A 19,513-nucleotide genomic window follows, 5' to 3' on the forward strand; every position below is an offset into this window, starting at 1 on the left:
AGATAAACGTGCAGTGACGTAACCTTATATCTAATATCTGCGTTTTGATTGGTCAGAGGTGACGTTTGGTAGCTGGTTGATTTGCGGTGAATCTAGGTGAAAGGTGAAAATGGACACAAACTAAAAGCCACCCCATGGCGTTATACTCAAGAACCTCCAAGTGTGATGCCAGATATTCAGGCTGTACGCATTATGCAAACCTCTACTTGTCCAGTCCTCCCTTTAGCCCCAGTGAGGAAAACTGCTGGTTCATTATACGAGAAAGAAGTTTTCGGACCCCTTATAACATGGCTATAAAGGTGAAAAAAAAATCACTTTCAAATTTTGCTTGGAAGACGTGAAACTATTAGTTGTTGGGACGTCAACATTCGTACACATTCGCATGCGCATGAAGTATGAACCGGGCTTTACTTGACACCACTCTCTGCTGTAATGTTCATTTAATTGACAGCTGTAACCGGGCTTTACTTGACACCACTCTCTGCTGTAATGTTCATTTAATTGACAGCTTGGATGTGCTGATATGGCTCCTTGTACTGGCTCCCCGTGGCTACCCCATTATGGCCTTCCTCCTCGTCGATGTACAAGTCTCCTGCCTCAACAATCTCTATAGATGAACCTGCATTCTTGCCGTCGTACTCACTGCAAAGATTAGACGAGTAGTACATTGGGCACTCGTCAGTGTTATGTGTTGCATTATGAAAGGTTATACTTGACGGCTCATGGCGAAAGTCAAAGCTTTCCGGGTTGCGGAAACTATGGTTTCTTCCAGTGGAAATATCTTGGATAGCATGGTCTTTTGTAAATGCACCGGTCGAGTCATTTGGCAGTTGGGGAACCAGTTGAAACTGCCCGTATCTAGTTTCTACTGGCTCAAACTGGTTGTTATAATTTCCCTGTGTGGCAGCTGCATGAAGCATGGCTTCACGACCTGGGTATGTTGAGTGAGTGTCGTTGGTTAGGAGACCGTGATTCTGGAAGCCAGTGAAGGGGAATGAAGATCTTGCATAGTTAGGCTGTTGATGAAGCAAGGAGCGGGTCGAATGGGGCCGATCAAATGATGCATAGCTGTTGAAGCTAGTGACGGGTGTGAAGGCACTGTTCCTAAACACATGGAAATAAAACTATTATCAATCATATCTTGTGTAAAGGGAATACATTTAAAACTTCATTTAAAATTTTTTTTTTTCACAGTGTGTACACTTTTAAAATGAATGTATTGCAAAGCGCATTGGTTGTTCTTTGAAAATGGCCAATATAAGAGCCGTGACTCTTAGACTAATTTCGGTACAATGAGTTTTACCTTGCATTCATTCCACATGTACATGTATGCTACACATAGGCTGGCTACACATACATGTATGCTACACATAGGCCGGCTACACATACATGTAGGCTACACGTACATGTAGGCTACACGTACATGTAGGCTACACGTACATGTAGGCTACACGTACATGTAGGCTACACGTACATGTAGGCTACATATACAATGTAGGCTACACATACAAGTAGGCTACACGTACATGTAGGCTACACATACAAGTAGGCTTCACGTGCATGTAGGCTACACATACAATGTAGGCTACACATACAAGTAGGCTACACGTACATGTAGGCTACACATACAAGTAGGCTACACGTACATGTAGGCTACACATACAAGTAGGCTACACGTACATGTAGGCTACACATACAAGTAGGCTACACGTACATGTAGGCTACACGTACATGTAGGCTACACGTACATGTAGGCTACACGTACATGTAGGCTACACATACAAGTAGGCTACACGTACATGTAGGCTACACGTACACGTAGGCTACACGTACATGTAGGCTACACAAACAAGTAGGCTACACGTACATGTAGGCTACACGTACACGTAGGCTACACGTACATGTAGGCTACACATACAATGTAGGCTACACATACATGTAGGCTACACATACAATGTAGGCTACACATACAAGTAGGCTACACGTACATGTAGGCTACACATACAAGTAGGCTACACGTACACGTAGGCTACACATACAAGTAGGCTACACGTACATGTAGGCTACACGTACATGTAGGCTACACGTACATGTAGGCTACACGTACACGTAGGCTACACATACACGTAGGCTACACGTACACGTAGGCTACACGTACACGTAGGCTACACGTACACGTAGGCTACACGTACATGTAGGCTACACGTACATGTAGGCTACACGTACATGTAGGCTACACGTACATGTAGGCTACACGGGATGTAGGTTCTACGTACATGTAGGCTACACGTACAACACATGCAGGCTACACGTACATGTAGGCTACACGTACATGTAGGCTACACGTACAAGTAGGCTTCACGTACATGTAGGCTACACGAACATGTAGGCTACACGTACATGTAGGCTACACATACATCCAACTGCCATTTGACTGATAGAGAGCAACAATGGCTACAGATGAACTGCAAGAGCTCTGCTTGTTTTGAATTTTTACCATAGACATAAAATGTTTATAATCACTGGCAAGAAAAGCTAGTTATACTTTATACTTATTGGGAGTCAAACAAGAATGAAGGAGAAAAAAACATGACGCGAACATTGATGATTGTTCAGAATGCCGGTTATTTAATGGTAAGCTTTTTCGATTATGTATTTTGTCACGGTAAAGACAACAGTGTCAGTGGTCAGTCATATGAGAAAGACTCTGTCCTTCCACTGTAGTCTGAAACATGAACATGTCTTTTCTTTTTGGATAAGCCAGGAATTTGTTGCTTCATATTGTATGTTAAATCATGAAGGAATGAGGGAGGTGCCTCTATGGTTTATGGTTTTACACACCTGTCTCAGTGGCTGTGTGCCTGAACTCCTTTATGTTCATATTAGTCTCTTTTACTTTGGACTTTGTAGCTACCATGGAGCATAGTTAATTGCTCAATTTTCTGAGTGGTTCACTCAATAATGATTTTCAGATACAATAATTTGATAATGGTTTCTTTAAAGGATCAAATATAGAGTCTGATACAGCTCAAGTCAAGCCAAAACACACTAAAATTGCTGAAAAGGTTGAAGGAGATGTTCTTTTTGCAAAGGACCATATTATGTAGCCTGCAAGAACTCTGTTAAACGACAAATGAAACAGTTTTTTGAATGTTCGAATTTAGGGCTGTCGTATTAACTATTGCTACTACCACCCCCTTTTTATATTTTCTTTTTCAATATAATGACGTTTATTTGATATTAATCAAATTGGGAATCTCAAGTTTTTGTATCAAGTTTTCAATGCGAATGCCTGCAAGCTCGGAAGTTTGCCTTAATTTACAAAATGTATGTAATCATAAAAGGTTACTTGCAAGCTTGCCGCAACCAGACATTTCTGTAACATGCAAGCTTGCTTATTTGCTCAATAAGCTTGCCGCAGTCTTCCCACATGGTGCAAGCTTGCCACTGCAAGCTTGCCAAAGAGCATGAACGCAAGCTTGCTGCAAGCTTGCAGGGAGCTTGCAGGGTTCCAAATACTTAAATTAGGGCAAGCTTGCAACAAGTTTACCGTCCTGCCAATTGGTGCAAGCTTGCCGCAAGCATGTAGGCTACACATACACGTAGGCTACACGTACATGTAGGCTACACGGGATGTAGGCTACACATACATTTAGGCTACACGTACATGTAGGCTACACGGGATGTAGGCTACACATACATGTAGGCTACACATACAAGTACGTGTACGCTACACGTACACGTAGGCTACGCGTACATGTAGGCTACACGGGATGTAGGCTACACGTACATGTAGGCTAGACATCAAGTAGGCTACGCGTACATGTAGGCTACACATACATGTAGGCTACACATACACGTAGGCTACACATACACGTAGGCTACACATACACGTAGGCTACACATACACGTAAGCTACACATACACGTAGGCTACGCGTACATGTAAGCTACATGGGATATAGGCCACACGTACATGTAGGCTATACGGGATGTAGGCTACACGTACATGTAGGCTATACGTATATTATGTAGGCTTTTTGTACATGTAGGCTACACGAACATGTAGGCTACACGTACATGTAGGCTACACGGACATATATATTAATAATAATAATTGGGGGGGGGGCTAATCGTCCTTACTCGCAGCTAAGAGCTGAACTGCGAAGGACGCGGCTACAACGTGTTCGAGAAGCAGGCATGCACGGGCGCATTCAGCTGCCAGCCACGTCAACCCATTATGACCACGGAGCACAGCCAAGATCGAAAGTGTTTAATCTTTTTTCCTGGGGAGGAAAACCGGATAGTCTGGAAAACCCTCGTGGCACAGCAGATAACCAACGCACAACTCAACTCACATATGGCCCCGACTGGGAATCGAACCGGGGTCACCTTGGTGAGAGGCGAGCGCTTTACGCACAAACCAACCGTACCGTGCCACCGCACATGTAGGCTACACGAACATGTAGGCTACACGTACATAGGCTACACGTACATGTAGGCTACACGTACATGTACATGCATTACATGATGAAATTCACAACGCATGAATATGCACAGATTATAACTCTTCTTCATCTTCTTCTTCTTCCTCAATGGTTATTATTATTTTTGTTTTGTTTGATGCGACATTCACGCACGACAATCTTACAATACAGAGCAAAACAATCAAAATGACACAGGAACATAAAATAAAGCCATAACAAAATTTAAACCTTAATTTTGGCCAATGGCCTTTAATTGTTTTCTATGCTACTGGCTTAAAGGCAGTAGATACTATTGGTAATTACTCAAAATAATTATCAGCATAAGACTTCACTTGGTAACGAGTAATGGGGAGAGGTTGATGATATAAAACATTGTGAGAAACGGCTCCCTCTGAAGTGACCTATTTTTTCGAGAAAGAAGTAATTTTCCACGAATTTGATTTCGAGACCTCCAGTTTAGAACCTGAGGTCTCAAAATCAAGCATATGAAAGCACACACAACTTCGTGTGACAAGGATGTTTTTTTCTTTCATAGTTATCTCGCAACTCCGACGACCAGTCGAGCTCAAATTTTCACAGGTTTGTTATTTTATGCATATGTTGAGATACGCCAAGTGAGAAGACTGGATTTCGACAATTACCAATTGTGTCCACTGTCTTTAAAGGAACACGTTGCCTTGGATGAGTTGGTCTTTGAAAAGCGTTTTGTGACCGTTTATTATAAAATGCATATGGTTAGAAAGATGATGTAAAAGTAGAACATAATGATCCACACAAGTATCTCTCAAAATTGCACGGTTTTCATTTTACGTCGCGAACTATCACGGTCGGCCATTTATGGGAGACAAAACGCTTTTTCAAAGACCAACTCGACCGATCCAAGGCAACGTGTTCCTTTAATAGTATTAAGATGGTGGGCTTTTCTGAATATTGAGGATCTTTGGTCCTTGTATATATTGTTAATGTGAGCCTACCCTGAGCTGTGAATTGATGGTAGTGACGAGCATTCTCCAAAACCCACAGAGGATGCTGGCTGACGGAACGATGACACTCCTCTCATGGCTGAAGACAGGTGGACAGGGTCGTGCGACTCCAAACAGGCCATGTAGCTTGGCGTTATCTTAGATTGGCCGGATGGTAGTATCGGTTGAAGGTCAAAAGTCAAGGAGGTTGGACTTGTTGAATCTGAGGATTGATTAAATTCAATTCCTATTTATTGCCATATTGTCAAAAACATAGCACAGCAAGGGTGGATTTCACAAGAGTTAGGACTAGTCCCTATCGGAGATATGAAAAACGTATGGGTAGTCCTAAACTAGGACGAGTAACTCGTCCTAGCTCAAGATAAGGCTAGTCTAAACTTTTTGAAATCGACCCCTGCAGAGTAGTTATTTACAGTCAAAGAAAATCAAAAGTATAGATGGAGGCCAATTTGATAAGCCGAGGCTTGCTAATCAGCCTATGTACAGCCAATATGACGAACAGGATCAAAACAACTTACAACAACAACAATGCTTATCTAAAATGAAAATATGACCATGACATGGAAAACTATTGGCCCTGTATCTTTAGTTGGACTGTGAACTTTATTTTTAAAGACAAATTAAGTATTCATTAGCCTTTTTGAAGCGTTTCATAGTTTTTTAAAGGCAAGTTAAAAAACTTAGAAATTACAAGACGACTATTTATTCTCCAGTCATTGTGAAATCAGCGGTTAGCTTGGGGGATTCAAACCCACAACCCTGTGGTTACTGGTCCTGCAGTCTAACATCTTGACCACGGTGATGGTGACAACCAGCTTTAGATTGGAGAAAAGGTGCGTCTTGAAACCTTTTTAATAAAGGAGAGTCTTAGCGTTTTTAATGGGGACAGGAAGACCCTTCCATAGGCGGGAGGCAGCAGTGGATAATCTTGTTGTTGTTTCTGTTGTTGTTGCTGCTGCTGCTGCCGACGCCGCCGCCGCCGTCGTCGTTGTCGTTGTCGTTATCGTTATCGTTGTCGTTATCGTTATCGTTGTCGTTATCGTTGTCGTTGTCGTTGTCGTTGTCGTTGTCGTTGCGTTGTCGTTGTCGTTGTCGTTGGTTTGTACCATTGTAAATTGTATTATACCATGACTTTGAGAAGGGGAGTTGTCACTGAACTGATGCTGGAACCGCTGATGCGTTGCTGCAGTGTGGATTGAACGTCTCTCAGTACCTGATGGTAACACCTCAGTAGCTTCGTAACCTGGGGCAAAATGACAAAACATTGCACTGCATTCATCTCTCTCTCTCTTCAACAAATTATATAAATTTTAAATGATATACCTTTGATAGTTGTATATTTGGTTTGCGGTAACACTATGTGTGTATCTACTTGCCAGGTAGAGTTTGTTCTTAGAGAACTGTCTTGCTTTATATTTGCTTTGCGGTTACACTATGTGTGTATCTACTTGCCAGGTAGAGTTGTTCTTAGAGAACTGTCTTGCTTTATATTTGGTTTGCGGTAACACCATGTGTGTATCTACTTGCCAGGTAGAGTTTGAGAACTGTCTTGCTTTATTCTACTGCCGCGGAGCAGATAATCAGAGGTTCGGGAGACTTCTCAGTTCTGAAAAGAACTGTCCCGCTTTTTAACTATTACCAGGGCGGATGGTATAGAAAATAGACTGGACTACTACTCTACCTTAAAGGATCGTAATTAACTGTACTGCCGCGGAGTCAGTTCAAAATTGGTCTCCTTTGATAGTTGTTTGAATTTTTTTTCCAATTGAAAAGACACTGATTTACCATTGGATAGTTTGTTACAAAAAACCTGAATCACCATTAAGTACAACTTATGAACCATTCAGATCAACCATGACAACATTGGCATATCTGGGACTACTTAGCATTACCATTCAAAACCCACTGTGAATTATCATTCAATGTGTACATCCCCACCTTCACCCATTATTGACATACCATCACTTTATCACTGTCACTGAACTGAACACACCCCGAACTGAACACAAACTCCTTCTGAGAAACCATTAACATTCATTACCATTTGGTACCATTGAATCCCATAGGATGTTATTCTCTAAAAGGTAACAGGATGGTTAGAAGTTACTCTGACAACTGAATGGAAATAAAAACGTACGTGGTTCGAAGCAGAGCAGCCTTGGATAGCTTTTTGAGAAACATTTATATTCGAAGTACCAAGGTCACGGAAAAAGGGGTAAGCCAGTAGTGCCCAACTTATAAAGCTCCTACAGCACAAACTTTTGATTCGAAGTGTTCCCAATAAATGGGAATGGGTTGTGGCGGCTGTAACATGCTTGTTGAACATAGGATTCAAACTCTAGCTACCGGGCAGTCTCAGTGGTCTAGAATTGCAAAGGTCGTGGGTTCGAATCCCACCCGAGTCATAATATATGCCCGTGATTTTGTTTTCACAGACTCAGGTAAGTACTGAGTATGCAGTGCTAACACACATCGGTGTATATCGGTAAAAACCAAAATTAATAGACCATGTGAACCTTGTTTACAATAGAGTGACCTTGTACATTCTTTCAGTATTCTGGCAGGCAAAATACTACACTGGTCCTATGGGAAAGTTGACATTTTGTGTCACAATTTCCACATAAAACCAAGAGTTATGGAAGTTAAAGCTGGACAAGTTTTGAGATGTGCCCCCTTTCATCATATCAAAAGTTGATAAGAATTGGACAGTGCAATCTCGATAAAATATAAGATTTTATGTTTTATTCCATTGAGCTGTGTACAAATCGTGCCTGTAGGAAGTCCAGGCTCTGTGGCTCTTTTGTAAACATGTGATGACACAGGTCACATCGTCTATGCTAGTTAAGTATTTGCGTCACTTAGCTTTCAAACAATATAATCAGTTATAAATAAAATACTTTTAGAACATTGAACCACTCTTATTATTTTTGTAGTTCTACTAATTGATTCCCAATCCACCTGCCTAGGAAAGTTGAAACCTACTTGTATCTGCTTCTCCTTTTAGTCTACAGAGCAAACAGTCGGCCCTGTCTTGAGTTAGAATGGTCTGCACTCTATAATGGATGTACTCGTCTAGTGTCATGTACAGGAGATGGAACGATCCTATAGAGTGAAGCATTGATATTGTGAGATTTAATATTGTTTACATTGTATTCATCTTGTGTCTGTGAAACACATTTAAATGGTGCACAAGTTTAAAAGAACAATGCTTGTTATTTCTATTAATTTATTTGTTTATTCATTATTTTGTATTAAGATTTCTGGTAACGAAACTAAACGACACTCAAAAGTGTGTTTGTTTCCTTGCTGATCAGTCTTACAAATTTAAAAAGCAAACAGTATTTCACAGTATTTTGGCCATGACACTAGCCTCTACTCACTGTTGACGAAAATGTGTTTGATATAATTTGCCTATAGAATTGCAGCTTTATTTTCGTTTACTTAAAGAAATAAAATAAAGTCACAGAGCAATGATTACCAGAGTCTGATGATTACCTCCTGATAGAACTTTATTTTCGTGACATTGTTTTTACACATAAAAAAACGTACAGCACATCAGCAAATAATATTTTAAGGGAAGCTTTCTACCATCATTTTATGTAAATCTGTGTACTTGGTGTTTTTTGTCGTACAAAAAATACCCAACCCTAAGGGAAACTTGTTCGGCACCCTTTCACTAAAGGAACATTACAGAATTGGTTTTTGCAAACAAAACAGTTGCTGGCAGTGTAAGCACTAAATGTTATCCACCATATACATAAACTGACAAACCTGTAGAAGTTTGAGATCGATCGGCTGTCTGGGTCACGAGAGAATAGTGAAAAACCGGTTACATGTTTTGCATGACGATGTTTAAAAAAAAAAAAAAAAAAAAAAACCGATCACTGAGAAAACGGGAAATTATTTGTATTTATTTTACATCAAGTATGCCATTTCTGCCTCAGTAAGAAATATTTTAATGGATCTTCATCATTAGACCGTGTAAGTTTTATGTGAATCTGTGATCTAAAGCAAGTTTTTTTCCTTACCATTTCTGTAATGTTCCTTAACAAAATCTAAAACAGAATATTTTTCCAATTCTCACCAAAACTTGGAGAGCTGTGTAGTGTCATGTCACGTAGGACTTTGGTGCTGAAGCAAGACCAGGTGAGCATGAACTGTCTTGACCTTTGACACACACTCTTTGAACTCTGACCCGATAGCGGCTGCTGGTGGATTCAAATTATGTTTTTAACAAGTCAAATAAGAATAGTAAGTTTCTGAAATCATTGATAACAGTCATAATTTTATTTAAAAGGGTTTGTATTCGTTTGTATTATTATTATTGTAATTGTAATTGTTATTGTTATTGTCGTTGTCGTTGTCGTTGTCGTTGTCGTTGTCGTTGTCGTTGTCGTTGTCGTTGTCGTTGTCGTTGTCGTTGTCGTTGTCGTTGTCGTTGTCGTTGTCGTTGTCGTTGTCGTTGTCGTTGTCGTTGTCGTTGTCGTTGTCGTTGTCGTTGTCGTTGTCGTTGTCGTTGTCGTTGTCGTTGTCGTTGTCGTTGTCGTTGTCGTTGTCGTTGTCGTTGTCGTTGTCGTTGTCGTTGTCGTTGTCGTTGTCGTTGTCGTTGTCGTTGTCGTTGTCGTTGTCGTTGTCGTTGTCGTTGTCGTTGTCGTTGTCGTTGTCGTTGTCGTTGTCGTTGTCGTTGTCGTTGTCGTTGTCGTTGTCGTTGTCGTTGTCGTTGTCGTTGTCGTTGTCGTTGTCGTTGTCGTTGTCGTTGTCGTTGTCGTTGTCGTTGTCGTTGTCGTTGTCGTTGTCGTTGTCGTTGTCGTTGTCGTTGTCGTTGTCGTTGTCGTTGTCGTTGTCGTTGTCGTTGTCGTTGTCGTTGTCGTTGTCGTTGTCGTTGTCGTTGTCGTTGTCGTTGTCGTTGTCGTTGTCGTTGTCGTTGTCGTTGTCGTTGTCGTTGTCGTTGTCGTTGTCGTTGTCGTTGTCGTTGTCGTTGTCGTTGTCGTTGTCGTTGTCGTTGTCGTTGTCGTTGTCGTTGTCGTTGTCGTTGTCGTTGTCGTTGTCGTTGTCGTTGTCGTTGTCGTTGTCGTTGTCGTTGTCGTTGTCGTTGTCGTTGTCGTTGTCGTTGTCGTTGTCGTTGTCGTTGTCGTTGTCGTTGTCGTTGTCGTTGTCGTTGTCGTTGTCGTTGTCGTTGTCGTTGTCGTTGTCGTTGTCGTTGTCGTTGTCGTTGTCGTTGTCGTTGTCGTTGTCGTTGTCGTTGTCGTTGTCGTTGTCGTTGTCGTTGTCGTTGTCGTTGTCGTTGTCGTTGTCGTTGTCGTTGTCGTTGTCGTTGTCGTTGTCGTTGTCGTTGTCGTTGTCGTTGTCGTTGTCGTTGTCGTTGTCGTTGTCGTTGTCGTTGTCGTTGTCGTTGTCGTTGTCGTTGTCGTTGTCGTTGTCGTTGTCGTTGTCGTTGTCGTTGTCGTTGTCGTTGTCGTTGTCGTTGTCGTTGTCGTTGTCGTTGTCGTTGTCGTTGTCGTTGTCGTTGTCGTTGTCGTTGTCGTTGTCGTTGTCGTTGTCGTTGTCGTTGTCGTTGTCGTTGTCGTTGTCGTTGTCGTTGTCGTTGTCGTTGTCGTTGTCGTTGTCGTTGTCGTTGTCGTTGTCGTTGTCGTTGTCGTTGTCGTTGTCGTTGTCGTTGTCGTTGTCGTTGTCGTTGTCGTTGTCGTTGTCGTTGTCGTTGTCGTTGTCGTTGTCGTTGTCGTTGTCGTTGTCGTTGTTGTTGTTGTTGTTATTGTTATTATTATTATTATTATTATTATTATTATTATTATTATTATTATTATTATTATTATTATTATTATTATTATTATTATTATTAAAAAAACTGCTCATTGCAGCCTACTGGCTGATTTACAAAACAGTGTACATTATAATTAAAAGAAGTGCAACAGAAATATTTGTAAACTGAATTTAAACAAAAACAGAGAGGAATCAGATTCAATTTTGTTGGGATAAAACGTGATATCTTTTTTTTCACAACTACAAGATTCGAAGGAACGATTCTCAAAATCCATACTACATCCACAGCTTCTGTAGTTAGTTGTTATTGCAAAATGTTTTCAGATTCCTTACTAAAGGTATGCACCCATTTTAAAGGCACTGCACACCTTTTGGAATTGTCAAAGACCAGTCTTCTCACTTGGTGAATCTTAACATGCACAAAATAACAAACCTGTGAAAATTTGAACTAAATTGTTTGTTTTTTTTAACCCAAAAGGCATTGATGCCTTGCAGACATCGCCTTTTTGTTTTGATTTATGATAAGGGAATAAAAGAGTAGTGACTCGTTCTTAAACTGCCGTTTAAAACCTTGCATGGTCGTTTCCGCGCACGGCAACGACCCTGCCAGTTTAAAACGACCGTTCAAGAACCCGTCGCTATAATAATAATAATAATAATAATAATAATAATAATAATAATAATAATAATAATAATAATAACAATAATAATAATAATAATAATAACACTTGTAATGCGCACATTATCCACCCTGCTGGGTGTTGAAGGCGCAGATACCCTTTTATACCCTTTTATTTCCTTATTATAAATCAAAACAAAAAGGCGATGTCTGTAAGGCTTCATTTTCCAATGTTCTTTTCCATAATGCAGACGAGAATGGGACATTACAAATACAAAGTTTGTATAGAAACCTAGGATATTGAACGTGTTGAACACTTTTAAGTGATAACTTTTGTTGAAAGCGGCTCACTTTGTTTTGTACATACTTTTAAACCTGAGACCTTCATCCAATTTGTCCCGACTTTCATCTTGTTTGTGTACATCTTACCTTTTGAACGCAGCTCAGCAAGTGTTTATCCAGCCAGTTCGTGTAAGATTCCAGTGAAGATTGATTGTCCAGCAGTTCCTGAAACTGTTCACAAACTGCCCAACCAAACAAAAACAACAAGATATACCATTACTATTCCAATTTTTACCCATACACCGATGTGTGTTAGCACTGTATACTCAGTACTTTTCCGAGTCCTGTGAACAAAATATCACAGGCATGTTACTCGGTTGGGATTCGAACCCACGACCCTTGCAATTCTAGAGCAGTGTCTTACCAACTAGACTACCGAGGTTGCGCGGCAGCTAGAGGCAGTTCGAATCCTATATTAATCTATGGACATTTCGAAAAAGTACCCAAATCCTTTAACAATATAAAAAAAGTACGATCCACGCAAGTACTCCTCGGAATTGTGTGGTTACCTTTTACTTCGTTCGACATTTTGGGATCATTTACAATTTTAATAATTTAACTCAACGTTTAAACATCCTCCACCTATGTTCTTAACAAACGCTGTCATAATACACTTGGCAACAATGGCTTGGAAACAATAATGAACAATTGTAAAACCTATAGGTAGAACTTGGTACCACTTTTTATGAACTAGACTGGTGCATTGCAACACACACGGGGTTGTATACTCCCAAGGAGCTCAGATGGTTTAAGGAATAAATTAAGTGACTAGGGATGTTGAAAGCGCTTTGAGACGCCATTCGGGTGTTTATGAAAAGCGCTATATAAAAACTGTTTTATATTAGTAAAAGGTCCCGATGATATAGATCTTTATCACGGTGCAGCCATCTTGAATTTCTGCCATTGATATCAAAGTTACCAAACCGAGGCTGGAAGAACAAAAGAGTCTGGTTCTTATTTTTAAAATGATCATTAGCATTCATTATTGTTATTTGATACGAGGAACTTGACCAAGATGGAGGCAGCGTGATAAATGTCCATTATGTGATATCTGAAATTTGCCAAAGAGTTGTTTTACAAAGAACTTGCATTTTGACAGGCGTGGTGCTGGACCCATGTCTTGCACTGCATACAGGGTTTGGCTGACTATCGTCCTAACGTCTACCATTGACCAATCCTCGGCCATCTGAGACGTGACCTCACCGTTCTGAGTGATACCCTTTGCGGCTTGGCAGAGATGGTTCAGAGAGGTTTGTCTCTCTAGAAGCTGGCTGAAATATCTTGCCACTGTAGGGGCAAACAAATCCAAATGTGTTGCTTACTTGGCCTTTGATCGGGTACCCTTTCCGTTTGTGGTAACCCTCAACATAAATATGATTAGAGTTTTAGTTGTTTTAAAAATTCAAAAAGACGGTGACAAAATTCCCTTGATCATTGGACTTTTGGTTACCACCATTTGTGGAACCTGACTTTCTTTCAAAGACTAGCCTTTTGTACAAGAAGAAATAGGCCCTTTTCGAAACCACGACTCCGGATTCGGCTCAGGCTAGCTTAGCCCCTTCAAATGCTTTGCATACGTGCTCAGGGCTTCAGACGAGAGAAGGAGCCTGAAGCTGAATCCTATAGTAAAGCCGAAGCCGCGGTTTCGAAAAGGGTCATAAGTTGAAAATTATTTATTTTATACTTCTGAACTTGACGTTGCAGAGTAACTCCGGGAGATGCTCCATTGCAGTCTGAAGCCATTCTTCCAACCGCTGGGAGAAGGTGCCAATAACCAGCGCCAAACTCTCTGGTAGTGTTTGGGTGACAGACGGCATTAGTACACCAGCAATTGCCTGTAATATATAAACCAAATTAAGCAGCTGTTTTTTTAGACTAACAAATACTGGTTGTTCGGTCGTCATCCGAAACAACCTTGTTTTTATTGTTGTTGTTTTTTTGTGTTGCTAATTGTCTCTTGGTCAAATTTTTCACGTTGCCTTGGATCAGACGAGTTGGTCTATAAAAAGTGCTTGTAACCGTTTGATATAAAATGTACATGGTTGGAAAGATGTTGTAAAAGTAGAATATAATGATCTACGCAAGTATGCCTCGAAATTGCACGGTTTTCCTTTTACCTCGCCGACTAACACGGTCGGCCAGCTATGGGAGTCAAATTTTTGACTCCCATAAATGGCCGACCGGTTAGTTCGCAAAGTAAAAGGAAAACCACGCAATTTCGAGGCAAATTTGTGTAGATTATTATATTCTACTTTTGAATTATCTATCTAACCATATGCATTTCATAACAAACGGTTTCACACGCTTTTCAAAGACCAATACTCGTCTGATCCAAGGCAACGTGTTCCTTTAAGGCTCATGTATTTCACTGGTAGTTTTTACTGATTTGCCTCCTGTGACTAGTACTTCATCTGTTTGGCGTTTTAAAGGCAGTGGGCACTATATAACTTAAAATAATTGTTAGCATAAAATCTTACTTGGTAACAAGCAAAGGAGAGCTGTTTATAGTATAAAACATTGTGAGAAACGGCTCCTTCTGAAGTTACATGATTTTTGTGAAAGAAGTAATTTTCCACGAACTTGGTTTCGAGACCTCACAACTAGTCCCGAAATCAAGCATCGGGTAGCACACAACTTCGTGTGACAAGGGTGTTTTTTTCTTTTATTATCGTTATTATCTTGCAACTTCGACCACCAATTGAGCTCGTATTTTCACAGGTTTATTATTTTATGCACATGTTGAGTTACACCAAGTAGACGACTGTTCTTTGACAATTACCAATAGTGTCCAGTATATTTAAGGCCCTCCTATAATAATCTCTAGTAATTGTATTGTTGGTATCGTTATATAACCAAACTAAGAACATCTTACAAGGCAATGTCGAAAATTCATTCACATTTCAGTTTCCTTTTAATTTTGCTTGGTCTGGTGAGTTACAACTCACAAAGTATATGATGGGCATTGTAGTCATTGGTTGCCATGTGTGACATGACCGTTGGGTTTGGCAAACGTACATTAGTTGAAGCTGTCTGGACGATGTCATTGTTTGGAGAAGTCTGAGGACTACATACTTATTTATAATATAGTGGCTTCTTATTAAAGGCAGTGGACACTATTGGTAATTACTCAAAATAATTATCAGCATAAAACCTCAATTGGTAACCAGTAATGGGGAGAGGCTGATAGTATAAAACATTGTGAGAAACGGCTCTCTCTGAAGTGACGTAGTTTTTGAGAAGGAAGTAATTTTCCACGAATTTGAATTCGAGACCTCAAGTTTAGAATTTTAGGTTTCAAAATCAAGCATCTGAAAGCACACAACTTCGTGTGACAAGCGTGTTTTCTTCTATCATAGTTATCTCGCAACTTCGACGACCAATCGAGCTCAAATTCTCACATGTTTGTTATTTTATGCATATGTTGAGATACACCAAGTGAGAAGACCGGTCTTTGACAATTACCAATAGTGTCCACTGTCTTAAACACGCGCATATTATCCGTAACTCAGCGACGCTCAACTCGCTTTGACATGCAGTATTTCTTGCAAGGTATGTGAGACTACGTTTGAATTATGAGACCTACTGATATAGCACCAAATAATGGTTCACAAGGTGCCGTGGCGCAATATGCTGTCAATCAAACCAGGAACGCCGGGACGAACCCCTTCTCTGTATGCTAGGTTTATTCACGTGCTTTGCACAACACATGGGACCACCGGCTTTACGTCCCATCCGAATGACGAAGCATCACAGTGTCTTCATTAGGGGATAAGGTGTCACGACTTGGACTCGCACCCACAATTTGTTGATCAGAAGTACCAGAGTTTGAACTTGATATTCTAAACAGCTAGGCCATGACACGCCACGATTTTTAATTACGGGGGTTGGAGGTTTGTTTTACTTAGCAAGATTTGTACACAAGCAAGAAGGCACCAACAAAGCTTCAAAACGCATGGCATTGTACGCTATGACCCCATTCACGCCTTGTTCCTGTTTTGGGGGAACAAGTACAAACGCTTGAACAAAATAAATCGCTGGTTTTTACGTCGTTCCCACTTTCGCAAACACGTTAATGATTGAAAGCTGTTCTCAAAATGACCATGTCAAAATGATTGGGCTGTTTTACCTTGTAAAGAACCGAATCACAAAGACCGACTATATCGGCGATTATTTGTGAGTCCAGTATACAGAGCATGTGGGTTGGCATACCCTGCCAGAAATGAAGAAGGTAGCTCTCGACCTCGTCGAAGTTGGCTCTGATCACCGTGTCTAGGATACGCTGGCAATGTGTGCGATACATCATCAGAAAAGTTGATACCTTCAAGGGAAAACAACAAAGTTATTTACACTTAAGAAAAATCTACTGGTGCACATGAGAGTGCACATGGCACTGTCTAGATCGAATTGGACGCCGTTATGCATACAGGGAAGTAACTGTGAGTAGTTAATCGTGTTGGTCAAATCACGAACAATTTTCAGTGGAGCATATTTTCAAAAGAGGGCGCTCTGTTTGCTTAACAAACTGGTGACTTCACATTAATTTTTGATGAAATCATTCCCAGTTCGTTGTTCAGACAATCACAGCCATACTTAAACGTGCACAGCCAGTGTTGAACGCGCAGTGAGTATAGCTGAAAGATATATCTGAAAGTGATTATGTACGTTGTAACTGCATTATAATTTACCTGAAAGGCTAATCATCCTTACTTGCAGCTAGAGCTCACTTGCGAAGGACGCGGCTACAACGTGTTCGAGAAGCAGGCATGCAAGGGCGCCTTTGGCAGCCAGCCACATCAACCCATTATGACCACGGAGCATAGCAAGATATCGAAAGGGTTTGATTTTACCCAAGGGAAGAAAGCCGGATGGTCTGCAGAAACCCTCGTGGCACAGCAGAAAACCAACGATGACTCAACTTTCAAATGGCCCTGGCCAGGTATCGAACCAGGGTCACCCTGGTGAGAGGCGAGCGCGCGCTTTACGCACTAGCCATGCTCCCAATACATGTCCGTGTTGTTCGTTGGACCGCAAAAGAAAACTACTTCATGTGACTATTGTTATGTTACAAGGACTTTTGAAGAGTGAGGGTGGTCATTTAGATGTTGTTTTTTGGATGTGACCTATCCGAAGGGAACATTAATAGTATGATCCTCCCCCGGTGTAAGTGTCCAGGGTTTGGTCACGCCCCACCCCACATCTAACTAAACATCGTCTCTATTAACTCTATCCCTGAGCAGGGTTTATTATCTCCTGGGAATATTTCCCGGAAGTTGTTTTCTGTAGTGTGAACAGATTGACCAAAAGCTATCGGTAATTTCCAAGGAAATAAATGTACTATAGTTTGAAAAGGGCTTCAAGGCAGTGGACACTATTGGTAGTTACTCAAAACAATTATCAGCATAAAACCTTACTTGGTAACGAGTAATGGGGAGAGGTTGATAGTATACAAATATTGACTGCTTCGAGTGCTATGGTTAAAACTATGACTCCCGAGGTGATCCCCGGAGCGTTTTATTTTCCCAAGGCGAAGCCGAGGGAAAATAGAACGCTCCGGGGATCACCGAGGGAGTCATAGTTTAAACCATTGCACGAGTAAAAGCAGCCAATATTTGTTTTATAACACCCCAAACATTTCTAAATACTGTACAGACTTTACAGACCTGAATGCTACAATCCACGGACGACGCGAATACAGATTGCAAAAACTTTTACTGTGCTCTGCATGTAGTGTCATGTAATCCGAAATGGTTACAGACTATTAATTTCCTTTTCATTCTCTCCCTGCTTGCTAGACCATTGTACTGTACTAACTCATCTGTGGTCAGCTTTGTTCCATCAGCATCAATTGTGTCTGAGGCTTGCATCCTGCCAAAGACACATCTAGGCCTCATCCACCATCGAAGATATCTGAAATGCCCTGTTTCTTACTATGACAACTCCCCAGCCACTTTTCATTTGGAAATTGTGATTTTTGGTGACATTGCTGTAAATCCCGGCCCTGAAGGTGTCAATAACTCAAACTCAGCAGAAGCTAGTCCAAACTCTGCAAATTCCTACTCACGGAACAAGCTTCTCAGTCTCCGTTATGCCCCATCCACACATGCTACAACTCTGCTGCCTTCCTGTATATTATCATTACAGAACCTTGGCCTTTTTGTAAATCCCAGCACTGTTTACCGACCTACACATCGTGGTAAAAAAGCTGGTCGCCGTAGAACTGTTCATAAACCCCCCGTACCCGAAGTTACACTCCCATCTGTTCCAGTACCAGTGACTCCAGCCGAATCTCAACTCAGCCATCTGTAACAAGTATGACGATTTTGCTGATTTTGTTCTGCAAAAAGATCTGGACCTTGTTGCCGTTTCAGAAACATGGCTGAGACCAGACGACAACTTAACATGTCGTCAGTGTACCCCTGCTGGCTACTACTACTTTCATCACATCCCAAGACCTCACAAGACTGGTGGAGGAGTTGCAATACTGTACAGATCTACTTTATCCGTCTCTGTGAAAAGTAATGACGTCCAGTACACAACTTTTGAACCCCCTTCATGCTGAAGTTTCCGGAAACTCTAAATCTGTTCGCCTTGTCATTGTATACAGACCTGAAAGAGATTCAAACGGCCAACATGTGACTTTCTCAAGTTTTCTAAGGGAGTTTGAGAATTTGATTTTGGAATATCTGCTTCATCCATCGGAAATCATCATCACAGGCGACTTTAACATTCATGTTGATGACATCCATAACACCAATGCAAACCAGTTTAAGCATCTACTTCAGGCTTTTGGTCTTACCCAGCATATCAAGGAGCCGACTCATTGTCTCGGTCATTGCCTAGACCTTGTCATAACTCGTGAAATCTCCCCACCAATTGTCTCAAACTTTGTTATTCTACCTGGATTATCAGACCATTATGCAGTCATGTGTAACTTGAGTCTGTGCAAGCCCAAAGTCCCAACCGTTACTATAAAGAGCCGACAATGGAAACATGTGAATCCTACCGTGACATAGGCTCCCATTTAGCAAATCTAGAAGTTGATCACGACTGCTTGGATTCCTATGTCAGCCAATATGAGAGTACAGTCAGTGACATCTTGGATAAATACGCACCTTGGAAAACGAGATCAGTCAAGGTCCGAACTGAAGTCTCCTGGTTCAATGATGATATTCGTACAGCGAGAAAGATCTGTCGTCAACTGGAGCGGAAGTGGCGGAAAAATGGCAAATTGGCAATTCAACGACAAGAATATCGCAACCAATGTAAAGTAGTTAGGAATTTGATCAACCAGGCAAAGATCATCCATTATTCATCTCAAGTACA

At 41.0% G+C, this 19,513-nt stretch overlaps 1 protein-coding gene across 1 annotated transcript; it reads right to left on the reverse strand.

Annotated features, from left to right (window-relative positions):
- Positions 1-497: 497 nt before the first annotated feature.
- Positions 498-19,211, reverse strand: LOC117299588 (transcription factor RFX4-like). The gene is made up of 10 exons (XM_033783138.1): positions 19,194-19,211; positions 16,317-16,508; positions 13,875-14,025; positions 13,280-13,477; positions 12,278-12,372; positions 9,554-9,677; positions 8,452-8,571; positions 6,596-6,712; positions 5,461-5,671; positions 498-1,104 (listed from the first exon to the last, which is right to left on the reverse strand). Exons 1-10 carry the CDS (start codon positions 19,209-19,211, stop codon positions 498-500), a joined length of 1,833 nt encoding a protein of 610 aa, XP_033639029.1.
- Positions 19,212-19,513: the final 302 nt, after the last annotated feature.

This window comes from Asterias rubens, chromosome 14 (assembly GCF_902459465.1).
Source record: "Asterias rubens chromosome 14, eAstRub1.3, whole genome shotgun sequence".
NCBI lineage: Eukaryota > Metazoa > Echinodermata > Asteroidea > Forcipulatida > Asteriidae > Asterias > Asterias rubens.